Source organism: Carassius gibelio, chromosome B7 (assembly GCF_023724105.1).
Source record: "Carassius gibelio isolate Cgi1373 ecotype wild population from Czech Republic chromosome B7, carGib1.2-hapl.c, whole genome shotgun sequence".
NCBI classification, from domain to species: domain Eukaryota; kingdom Metazoa; phylum Chordata; class Actinopteri; order Cypriniformes; family Cyprinidae; genus Carassius; species Carassius gibelio.
The window spans coordinates 67,284-79,903 of record NC_068402.1 but is presented as its reverse complement, the minus strand read 5'-3'; the positions used below and the strand labels follow the sequence as shown (position 1 = coordinate 79,903).

Genomic DNA, 12,620 nt, shown 5'->3' with positions numbered 1-12,620 from the left:
AGTTATGTTTAAAAACACAGTGTTGTTTGAGTAAATGCAATTTATAACCACTAGATGGCAGCGGAAGACCACTAATGGGCTCATTCATCTAGTACAGTTTTTATGAATTCATGGCAAAACATTAATAAATTAACTGTTATAACATTTTAAATCTCATTGATTTAAAATACTGTTACAATCATTAATTGGTGAAGTGACCTTATATTTTATTGGAGCAGAAACCCTGTTCTAAATCGGAATCACGCCTTTTTTCTTTTTTAATATAATTTTGGGCTACATTAAAATGGCATAATTGCAGGACTGCATATTTGCTGTAGGCTTAAACATGCCTTAATTTAAGTGGGATATTTTTAATTGTCGATGGTATATTTGCAATGGCTTGTAGTGTATAGTGAGCCTGCTTTGTTGGGTTTTTTTTTTTTTTGCGACCAAAAAAAAAATAAATAAAAATAACACCTCAACAACAAAAAAATACCAATAGCATACTTTTATAGACCTTTCATCTCAATACTAATTATGAAGTTGTGATAAATAGCCTGCTGCGGAAATGTTTATATTACTTAATATGGACATATCCTTTGGCAAAGAGATGGATGCATTCTGGGGCGTGATGTGTTAAAATGTAATTGCTAACATATACCCATGTTTCCTTAGACATTTCTGCTGACCCCTTTAAAATTTTGAGCGAGGATATAAAATATTAAGACTGTACTTTTTCATTATGATTTATATTTTGGCGCAATTTTGTGCAGCGCGTCACTGTGCGCGACCATCACAGAAACCATTGCCCAGCGCGATTCCACCACGGTAAGTCACTTACAACAGTCTAATAAGCAAGAGAAATGAATAGGCATTTAAACGTCCAAAATTAATACAATTAAGAGTTTATATATTAAAAAACATGGTGTGTGTGTGTGTGTGTGTGTGTATATATGTATATAATTTCTATTAATAAACTTATTTTGAACGTGTAAATGCTTATTAATGGATTATTGGGGGATATATATATATATATATATATATATATATATATATATATATATATACGATATATATATATATATATATATATATATATATATATATATATTATAATATGTAGTATGTATAATATGTAGTCACACAATGACTTCTTTTTAAAATCATTCATTTTTTTATGATATTGTGATTGCATGTAACTTATCAACCAGAGCAGCATTTACTTTACATCTTAGCCTAGTAACGTTAGTTATTCATATTATAATATATTTTGCATTTAAACGTCCAAAATTAATACAATTAAGAGTTTATATATTAAAAAACATGGTGTGTGTGTGTGTGTGTGTGTGTATATATGTATATCATTTCTATTAATAAACTTATTTTGAACGTGTAAATGCTTATTAATGGATTATTGGGGGATATATATATATATATATATATATATATATATATATATATATATATATATATATACGATATATATATATATATATATATATATATATATATATATATATATATATATATACGATATATATATATATATATATATATATATATATATATATATACGATATATATATACGATATATATATATATATATATATATATATATATATATATATATACGATATATATATATATATATATATATATATATATATATATATTATAATATGTAGTATGTATAATATGTAGTCACACAATGACTTCTTTTTAAAATCATTCATTTTTTTATGATATTGTGATTGCATGTAACTTATCAACCAGAGCAGCATTTACTTTACATCTTAGCCTAGTAACGTTAGTTATTCATATTATAATATGTAGTTTGGTGATCTATTATTTTTTTATTTGTTCTTCTCTTTCTCTGCAGGTTCCTTAATCCCTCACCTTTAAAAAAAAAACAGCACCTCATTACATTAAAAAGGCACTTTTAAGAGCCACATTTGTCTTGTATCTTGTTACTCTCTTTACTGTTGTATTGTTTTCTCTCTCTTGCTGTCTTACTGTCTCCCCCCCCCCCCCCCCCCATTCCTCTGAGTGTGGTTTTTGTTTGTTTGTTTTGTCTTTTTTTTTGTCCGTGTGTTTATAGTGTGTTTATCTTTTGTGCCATGTCTGATCCTGAGATGGACTGTCTCCTAAATGAGATGAGTGACCTTGTCGATCAGGCTGAACATCAAGCTCACCTCCAACAGCTCATTAGCATGCACCAGGAAGCAGAACCATCCACCAGTCAGCCTTCCACCCGTAATCCATCCACCAGCCAGCCATCAAACAGCAAGCAAGATGTTAGGTGGATTAAGAGGGACAGTGATGGAAACATTATTTACAGCAGGCCCAGATCATCCCGGAAACAAGCAGGTACAATTTTTTTATTACATTAATGTTAATTAATATGTAGACTGCAGATCTAGTTTTGCATCTTGGAATGGTATACAACATGATCAAGTCATGGGTCTGAATTAGAACATATCTGAGGTTATTATTACGTACCTGTGTCTAGCATCAGGTAAAGTTTGTGTCATTGAGTGTAAAAAGTAAAAAAAAATGTTGCTACATCAGGTCCCAGTCACAGCCAGAGTCGAAAGACTGGTGTCTCTCATATCAGGGCTCCGGAAACCAGTGCGGAAATGACCAGTGACTTTCTTTCCATTACTGCAGGTGTGTTATTTATTTTGACTTCACTGGTTCAAACAGTATGTTCATTTATTATAAATTGGCCATTGTTCAATGCTATTCTCTTTTATTATAATAAACTACTGTTTTTAAATATTTTGCCTTGTTTTAACAGAGTCCTTCCTTCAAGAGCTTAAAAGCTCATTGTTTGAGGACATACATGAGGATGAAACGGCACTTCAAGCCTCAACAGACTGGTTGACCCGAAAGAGCCTCATATCAGGGTGGTGGGAGAAAGAGAGACCCCGACTGGTCAACACCATGGTGGCTCGACAACATGTGGCAAAACGGATCTGCCAACATTGTGGAAATGGTCCAGCCGTTATCCGTTGTTGTGACTGCCGACCACACCCATTCCTCTGTGGCCAGTGTGATGTCAGGGTCCACCGAGGTCACGTGTTCCACAACAGGGATTCGATGACCCATGCATTCTTTAATCCATTGCCTCCCACAACTTGTGTTGTGGAGAGGGTTCTAACCCAGTGTGGTAAGTTGTAGTTCTTAAAAGTCACATTCTTAGACTTGACTGAAAAACTGATAGGTCGAAGAAGCCGTCAAGTACATCTTGTTTAAAATAGTTGCCAGTAAATAAATGTTATTCTTTAATGCTTATCCATGTGTTTTTTTTTTTCTTTGGAGATGCCAGAGACAATATGCGGCTGTCAACGAGTATCGTCCAGTGTCATCGCAGGACAGTCCATAGTTGTGGTTACAATGAATGGTAAGAAGAACTTACTAGGTTTGGGTGGGGGTCACTTCTGTAGAAGTGTCTGCAGAATTTCACCCACAGCTATTTGCTGATCACACCTTGTATACTCCCTCATCACAATTATGCACATATACGGATCATGAATATGTTAAATTCATACATGTTACATTGTGCAAGAAATTTTCTTTATCATGGCTGCAAATCTAGAGGTGTCAATAGGTTGTGTGTTCATTTAGATTGGATGGGCCCAAGTATGTGATGGAAAACAATTAACCTTTGTTTGAATGGGGATAGTTAATTTGCCTGACAAAAGTATGACTTCCAATAGAGTGCCTTACAAAATGTTTGTAGAAGTGTCCTCCTGATTCACCTTAGTCACAGGTTCCCATATCAGTTGTCAGAATGACACACTTTGGTCTGTCAGACTTAACGTTGTGTATATATTTCCTTTTTCCAGGGCGATATGATCTCAGATTGCCTCAGATTAGATGCAAAGCATGTGAAGCCACTTGGAGTCCTGGAGTGGATGACCTGATCCGTAATGACTACTGGCCGGCCACTTCTCACTATTCAACTGTGTATGCAACAGATGTCCTTTTTTCTTTTGAAGAGCTGAAGATGGCAGCACCAGGGATATCTAGCCAAGCATTTCTTAGAATGCTGGATCAACGCACTGTTCGCTTTGGCCGTGTAAGTATTTGTGGTAATAATTGCGTAAATCCATAAATTATACTATGAGGGCATTATGGTGATGATAGTACACATGAACATTTACACTGTTTAGGAAACAAATTGTTAAATTTAGACCCTTTATAAACAACCATAAACTCATGTTCTCTTATCAGCAGTTTGCACTGAGACATTTCTGAAAAAAAAAAACCCAGGTCATTCTGAAGATCTCAACTTCAACTCCATTGGCTACAGACTTTGACATCTCCTCAATTTTATTTCCTGATCCCAGAAGTGTTCCCTTGGATTAATGGCCCAAACATAGCACAGGCTATATGGAACAATATGGAAGCTGTTGTTGCATTGCAGGATATGGGACTCACATGTGACCCACTCTGCCCACATTGTAGTGTTCTGTCTTACAGCATACTGTAATGTTTTACCAATAATAAGACTGAAATTATATTATTAAAATAATGTATTGAATACCTTGAAAACATCTACATAAATATTGATAGATTTAGCCATATTATCTTTTTGAATAAATGTTATCTGTGTATCCATGTGAGATAGGCAACTCTGGTCCTGGAGGGCCACTATCCTGCAGAGTTTAGCTTCAGCCCTCAGAAAAACTCACCTGCCTGTATCTATCTAGTAATCTCGAAAACACTGATTGCCTTGTTCAGGTGTGTTTAATTAGGGTTGGAGCTAAACTCTGCAGGATAGTGGCCCTCCAGGACCGGAGTTGCCTATCCCTGATGTAAGATGTATCTAGGAATTGGAAAAATTGTCATGATGAAAGCTTATTTAAGCATGAAAGCATTTATTAGCTTATACAATCACAAAAACAACATACATAGCTCTGACACATAACAAAAATCACAAATGTAAAAAGTGAAGAGCATGTCAAGTGAATACAAAGACCTGGTAGGGACTGACCCTGTGATAAATGATGGGCAGCTGTGGAGTGATTTGCAGTGGTGGTAGTGCAAAAGTAAACAGTGCAGGGATTTCATCAGTGCAAAACTTTGCTATTTCATATGACTATGGAAAAAAGAGTCTGAGCATAATAGTACTGCTTAACAAAAAGAACACAAAGAAGTTAAAATAGATAGAACAACAGAAACTTATAAATATATATATTTAAAAGAAAAGTCAAATCTTGCTCAGAGTCACTACTGGTATCGTATTCCTCAGAATGACTATCAAAGTTAATTTCTGTTTCAGTCAGAACTTGAACATAAAATGTCTTTGCATGCTTTGCCAGGCTGTTACTTGCTTGCTTGTTCTTCAATGTCAAGCTCTTTAGACCTCGGATACCATCTTGAAGCAGGCCCCACGTTTCACCTTACATGTTAAAACACATTGAGCCTTTATTAATTAGAAACATTCAGAAATATTGTAATGTATGCCAATAATAACAAATACATACCTGATGTCACATTAGCAAGCTGGGATGACATCTGCTTCAGGGTGTCTGCACGGGAGCAAAGAGACTTCCAATGCTTGTTCATCTCTGCAATAAGAATCCTCTTCTCCTCCTCAAGTCTCCTTACTGCCATCACAATGTCGAACGCCTTCCTCTTTGTCCTTAGATCTACAGAGTCTGGAATACATGGATGAAACATAAGTCGGTTGTATTTAAGATTAGTGTTTAAAGATTTGCAGGTGGGGGAGGGGGCTCGCGATGTAAGCTCCATTGATGTTTGTATAAACATGATCCAAAGTTTTGTCTCCTCTGGTGTGGCAGGAAACATGCTGGTGAAATTTGGGGAGTACTGTTTTTAATTTGCAGTGATTAAAATCACCCGCGGCAATAAAAGCAGCCTCTGGGTGAGCAGTCTGTTGTTTACTAATGGCTGCATGAAGTTCGTTCAAAGCAAGCTTGGCATTAGCATCCGGTGCAATTTAGACTGCGGTTATTATGGTGGAAGTGAACTCCCGTGGCAGATAAAAAGGTCTACATTTAACCATGAGAAACTCTAGGTTAGCTGAGCAGTGTCTCCCAACAATGACAGTGTTCGTACACCAAGCTTTGTTGACATAAAACCCAGGCCGGCGAAAAGAGGTCAACAAACCATCAGCTGACTTTCACTTAATTTATTAAGAATTATTATTTGTGTTTAAATGTTCTATGCCAACTTACCACTGCGATGAACCTGTCTGGAAAACGGCCTGTCTAAAGCTTCTTTATGAACTTGATGGCGATCTGCAGAAGAAGAAGTTATTTTTAAGAGCAGTAGATGAAGTCACTGATCTCTACGGGACAGTTGGTGAAGGTACGAGTGATTTACCTGCTGGTCGTCAGACTTACGGATCCCTTTGTGCACATTGCCGAAATATCCTCGTCCAATAACTTCTTCCACCTCATAAAATTCAGACAAGGGAACTGTAGAAATGTCCCAAAAGAGCGAGTTAATATATGAGATTCAGAGTCAGAGTCAGACATCTTCACCATGTGACAAACAACCCCTACCAGCACCTAAACCTAACCATTTCAACCCTCTCCTTATTGTCCATGTACTGACCAGTCTCGGACAGGCACTAACCCTACCCAGAACAACCCTGGGTAAAACAGCCCTGCAAAAAATTGCCCGCTTCTGAACACTCTAAATACATATACTGGGTCATTCTAAATACATATACATTAAAAGAATGAGCTAACCTATAAAGGAACACTTTTTATGAATTTTGGAAAATGGGATAAACTGCAATTGGGTGATTTTGCTTTTAGTTTTCCCCAAAACTATACAGTAAATTAACTTGAAAATGAATACAGTGAAAGTCTGGGTCACTCTGAATACATATACATTAAAAGAATGAGCTAACCTATAAAGGAACACTTTTTATGAATTTTGGAAAATGGGATAAACTGCAATTGTTAGGATGCATTTTGTTGTTTTGGGTGAATTTGCTTTTAGTTTTCTCCAAAACTATACAGTAAAATAACTCGAAAATTAATACAATGATAGTCTGGGTCACTCTGAATACATATACATTAAAAGAATGAGCTAACCTGTAAAGCAACCCTTTTTATGAATTTTGAAAAATAGGAAAAAGTACAATTGCAACAATGGAGTTTGATGTTTCGGGTGAATTTGCGTTTAGTTTTCTCCAAAACTATACAGTAAAATAACTTGAAAATGAATACAGTGAAAGTCTGGGTCACTCTGAATACATATACATTAAAAGAATGAGCTAACCTATAAAGGAACACTTTTTATGAAATTTCTAAATGGTGTTTAGAAATAAAATGTAAAAATTAAATTGAGCTCAGTGAAGAAAATATGTATTTTACACAAGTCATGCCTGAAGAAGACACAGAAGGTTGTCGAAACGTCGCGATAAAAGGCTTGTGTACTTGTATATAGTTTAAAATCTTCACAGACCCAAAAATTGTCTACACGGAGCTCACAACGAGCGAATTTATTCTTATTTAAGACCTTTAAAAACAGCGATTTCACGCAATCCACACGTTAGAACACACCAAGAGCTAAATTCAGATGTTTCTGAACTGTTTAAAGTAATAACATGATATATTCGCGGCAGCCAAATGTCCGCGAGCTCGCAATGTATTTCTCTGAACCTTTGAAGTCCACATGACAGCCGCGTTTCGGGGCGAGATCGGACAAATAAATAGGCTACACATTTCATTCACACTGACAAGCTAAACCAACATATGTTATTATTACCGGGTCAGATCTCATTTATAAACTATGTCTCTGGCCAAAGAACAGAGAGAAAGACGAGAGAGAAATGAGCGCTTCATCAGCATTTTTTAAGCGCTTCCAAAAATAATATCACAGCGAATTGAGAGCAGCTCGACAGGTGGATAAGTGTCAAATGTTTTATGTTTACACATCATAAGGTTTCAAACATTAGAAATATACAGCCATACAGGGCCAAAAGATATTTACACAATATTTATTAAATCTATTTGTTCAAAATATTATATTTACAATATATTAGCATTTAAAAAAAACACAGCATTAATAAAAAAATAAATTATGAGGAACATGTTAAATTTGGGAATATATAAACTTACGTAAGGTATTTAATTGACAATTTCATTTAGAGAAAAAAGAAAAACTAAAGCTTAAAATTGTTTGAAAATGCTCATATATTCAATCAAAAACACTAGATCTTCAAATCATATGATAGATTTCCTCATTCTGAACAACTTTGCCTCAGGGACCAATGTTGTCAATTAAGCTGTTAACTAACTGAGGTGCCTAGGCCTAAGAAGCTGCACACACAGCTCCCGAGTGAGAAGAGGATGACAGTTGATTTTTTTGCTCCACCACATACATGGTGTTTAGAAAGAAAATTAAAAAATTATTGGCATATTGCATATTATGGCATATTGGCATATTATAGAGAAATAACGAGGATAATAGGAGATCGTTGAGAATCAACCTTCTGCCGCTGTGTTGAATGAGCGAGAGAGCTGCGTTAGTGCATCGACCTCTATGAATAGCCTAGGTGGGCGTGGCCTGGGTCGTCCCGAAAAAGTGTTAAAATAAGCTTTTACAATTGTGTAAAAAATCGGGGAAAGTTAATGATCTGCTGTAGAGGATTTTTTTTTGTGAGTCAATCCGGTCCAGAAGTGAATTTAAGTGTGTGTTCCATCCTTGCAGGCTGTATGAATGGGTGACGTCATCGTCTGGCCGTTATGGAGTGGCGTCTTTTGAAAGTGCATCCTGCGTCTATAGACCCATTCAAATAAATACAAAGTTTGCACAAGCACATATATCCTTCAAAAAATTCCAATAAAGTCTCCAAAGTATATACTTTTGTCCAATTGTGTATAGTTATATTTCTGTTGGGTATTGGGTGAATTTTAAAAGGTGTATATATTAATTATGTGATTTTATAATCATATATTATGTTGTTGTGATGTTTTTTTAAAAATATTTTTTTTTTCACCCAAATATATTTTAAATATATATGTATAAAAAATTGCCCCTATGATTTTATAATCTTATAACATATGTTGTGTTGTATACATTATTTTACTGTATGGTTCAACATTGTGTGATGATATTTATCAAACTTATTTATGGTTTTAATACAGAGAGAACATTAAAAAAAAAAAATTGTTCTTAAAAAAATGGCGTTGTCCAGGTAAGTACCCTTACCAGTGTGTATAGGCATAGAGATCTGTTTTATTATTTTTATTATTATTATAATATTAATTTCATTTAATGATATATTAGAGACAGGGATAGGAAGTCTAAGGTGAGATCTTTACCTAATCCCAACCATTTTCCAAAGTTCAGAGAGGGAGGCTCGGGCTGAGGTTAGGATTTCTGTAAGTCCAGTCGAATATATAAATAATATTTGTTTATTTATTTATTCATTTATTTTCTAGAGTGTCCAGAAGCGGGCAATTTTTTGTCTCATTGTCATCAAAAGACCAGTCTCATCATCTTAATATCATCTTAATGCTGGATGTGTTTCATTTTTTATCTTCTCCAGATGTTCACTGATGGACTGGAGTGCTGTGGATTATTGTGAGGTTTTTATCTGCTCTCATTCTGATGGCACCCATTCACTGCAGAGCATCCATTGGTGAATTTAATCTTGAAATATAATGACTTTGATCTTGAGTTGGTTTTATTAGTGCTTGGCCGTGCAATCCTCTTTCGTAAGCATCAGCTCCAGCACGTAACAAATACACAAAGATTAATGGGGACTCGTGTCACTGCGAGGACATAAACTGTGCTTATTAGAAATCATACAGGAGGAGATTTTTTTTTTTTTGGTAATGTAATGCTTGTAGTTTTGTGTGAGGTGTAGGTTAAGGGGATAGAAAATACAGTTTGTTCAGTACAATAACCTTTTTATTGTACCCTTACCAGTGTGTATAGGCATAGAGATCTGTTTTATTATTTTATTATTATTATAATATTAATTTCATTTAATAATATATTAGAGACAGGGATAGGAAGTCTAAGGTGAGATCTTTACCTAATCCCAACCATTTTCCAAAGTTCAGAGAGGGAGGCTCGGGCTGAGGTTAGGATTTCTGTAAGTCCAATCGACAGGTCCTGAGGGACCCGAAGACGGTTATGCACTGTTCTCTATATTAGACACATACATAGAGGTCCAAACAACCCCCACGTTGCTGACAAGGGGACACACTGAGGGCAAGATAGTAACACAAAAAAAGTGTACACTAAAACAAAAAAATTAAACTTATAAGAGTGTAAGGGAAGATGAAAGAGTGCTTAAATATATATATATATATATATATATATATATATATATATATATATATATATATATATATATATATATATATATATTATGGAGTCGATTAATCATGATTGATCATATGCAATGAATGGGTTATTTGTCACTGCATTTAAATTATGTAATATTAGATTAGATTAGATTAGATTCAACTTTACTGTCACTGCACATGTAGGTACAAGGCAACGAAATGCAGTTAGCATCTAACCAGAAGTGCAATAAGCAGTAAGTACAGAATAAAGGTCTATTTCACTTTTCAGAAACGCTGTTCTGAGCTAGATATGCTTTAAAACAGCTAGTTTCATCATATGCATGCTCCTGGGAGCATTTTAGGCAGAATTGGTCACTTTTGCATGAAAAGTTACATTGCCACTAGAAATATGCTATTCTCACTCAGAAACGCTGTTCTGTGCTAGATATGCTTTAAAACAGCTAGTTTCATCATATGCATGCTCCTGGGAGCATTTTAGGCAGAATTGGTCACTTTTGCATGAAAAGTTACATTGCCACGAGAAATATGCTATTGTCACTCAGAAACGCTGTTCTGAGCTAGATATGCTTTAAAACAGCTAGTTTCATCATATGCATGCTCCTTGGAGCATTTTAGGCAGAATTGGTCACTTTTGCATGAAAAGTTACATTGCCACTAAAAATATGCTATTCTCACTCAGAAACGCTGTTCTGAGCTAGACATGCTTTAAAACAGCTAGTTTCATCATTTGCATGCTCCTGGGAGCATTTTAGGCAGAATTGGTCACTTTTGCATGAAAAGTTACATTGCCACTAGAAATATATGCTATTCTCACTCAGAAACGCTGTTCTGAGCTAGATATGCTTTAAAACAGATAGTTTCATCATATGCATGCTCCTGGGAGCATTTTAGGCAGAATTGGTCACTTTTGCATGAAAAGTTACATTGCCACTAGAAATATGCTATTCTCACTCAGAAACGCTGTTCTGAGCTAGATATGCTTTAAAACAGCTAGTTTCATCATATGCATGCTCCTGGGAGCATTTTAGGCAGAATTGGTCACTTTTCCGTGAAAAGTTACATTGCCACTAGAAATATGCTATTCTCTCTCAGAAACGCTGTTCTGTGCTAGATATGCTTTAAAACAGCTAGTTTCATCATATGCATGCTCCTGGGAGCATTTTAGGCAGAATTGGTCACTTTTGCATGAAAAGTTACATTGCCACTAGAAATATGCTATTCTCACTCAGAAACGCTGTTCTGAGCTAGATATGCTTTAAAACAGCTAGTTTCATCATATGCATGCTCCTGGCAATGTATATGAGGCAGAATTGGTAACTGTGGCGAGTGGGGCGGGGCCGAGAGGCGTGGGAACGAGGAGTGAGGCCAGGTGTAGTGATTGGAGATGAGCTACACCTGAGCCCCACCGCTAGTATCGAGTCCCACGTAGGAGATGGAAGGATATAAAACTGGAGTGACGACCGTGAAGGACGAGAGAGGACCAGGCCTGGGACATTATTTTATATGTTTGCTTTTTATTTGTGCGCGTCAGTCGCCGTGAGGGGCTGACGCGCTGTTTTGTATTTATTTTGAATATTAAAATTATGTTTTGATTGTGCGCCGGTTCCCGCCTCCTTCTTCCCGACGACTATGGAGTGTGTATCGTTACAGTGGTGCCGAAGCCCGGGAGAAGGAGGGACGCGCTGCTGAAGATCCCTCGCCACTGTGGTGAATCCGCGGTGTCCTCGAGCTGGCGAGGTATTTGCCGCCAGGGACGCTCGAGGCGGTGGGCTGGAGCGAGTTGCCGGGGACGGGCGAGCTCGCTGCTGGCCGCCCACGATATGGAGGGGCGGCTGCCGTCCGTGAGGGAGCGGAGGAGTCGGCGCCGTTCGCCAGGGGGCCGGAGCCTGCTGCCTCCGCGAAGGAATCCGGAGGGGCAGGGAACGGGGGACTCCTGCCGGCTGCCCAAAACCGGAGGAGCCGTCGCCGTCCATCGGGCGGTGGAGGAGTGTCGCGCCGTCCGCCTGAGGGCCGTCCAGTGCCACCGCCAGGCACCGCGGAGGAGATCACCCAGCTGGTGGAGGGCCGAGCAGCAGTGCGTCTGGGAACCAGATTTTTTTTTTTTTCTTTTTCCTCTCTCCCCTCTCTCGTCCTTGTCGCTCCTCCTTCCATCTCCTTTTCTCTCGCCTCGTCTGTCCTACCCCCAGGTTCCCGCAGGTCCCCGTGAGCGGTCTCCCCCGGAGGGAAGGGGGGGGGGGGGGAGTAGAGCGCAGTCTCGGGAGTACCCCCCGGCCTGCGAGGGGCGATGGGGGTATGTGGCGAGTGGGGCGGGGCCGAGAGGCGTGGGAACGAGG

At 37.6% G+C, this 12,620-nt stretch overlaps 1 protein-coding gene and 2 long non-coding RNA genes across 7 annotated transcripts in view; 1 reads left to right on the top strand and 2 right to left on the bottom strand.

The window, feature by feature from the left end:
• LOC127962288 (uncharacterized) overlaps positions 1-2,552 on the bottom strand; it is a 153,310-nt gene extending 150,758 nt beyond the window's left edge. The window contains exon 1 of the long non-coding RNA XR_008154543.1: positions 2,480-2,552. This is a non-coding gene — a long non-coding RNA (uncharacterized LOC127962288). The remainder of the gene's footprint in view (positions 1-2,479) is intronic.
• The window catches only part of LOC127962265 (uncharacterized), a 72,865-nt gene extending 60,981 nt beyond the window's left edge, over positions 1-11,884 (top strand). For 2 of the 5 annotated variants that reach the window (XM_052561818.1, XM_052561817.1), the window contains exons 2-8: positions 753-807; positions 1,860-2,347; positions 2,549-2,647; positions 2,778-3,149; positions 3,302-3,383; positions 3,829-4,061; positions 8,678-8,828. In XM_052561818.1, the coding sequence (XP_052417778.1) occupies positions 2,098-2,347; positions 2,549-2,647; positions 2,778-3,149; positions 3,302-3,383; positions 3,829-3,838 (813 nt within the window). In that variant the 5' untranslated portion in view covers positions 753-807; positions 1,860-2,097 and the 3' untranslated portion in view covers positions 3,839-4,061; positions 8,678-8,828. Of the gene's footprint in view, positions 1-752; positions 808-1,859; positions 2,348-2,548; positions 2,648-2,777; positions 3,150-3,301; positions 3,384-3,828; positions 4,062-4,216; positions 4,538-8,677; positions 8,829-9,518 lie in introns of those variants that run through there. The other 3 variants (XM_052561820.1, XM_052561816.1, XM_052561819.1) reach the window with 3 other exon arrangements.
• On the bottom strand, positions 4,844-8,678 carry LOC127962287 (uncharacterized). Its single transcript, XR_008154541.1, has 4 exons — positions 6,335-8,678; positions 6,187-6,249; positions 5,473-5,646; positions 4,844-5,387 (listed from the first exon to the last, which is right to left on the bottom strand). It is a non-coding gene; the product is annotated as an uncharacterized LOC127962287 (long non-coding RNA).
• Positions 11,885-12,620: the final 736 nt, after the last annotated feature.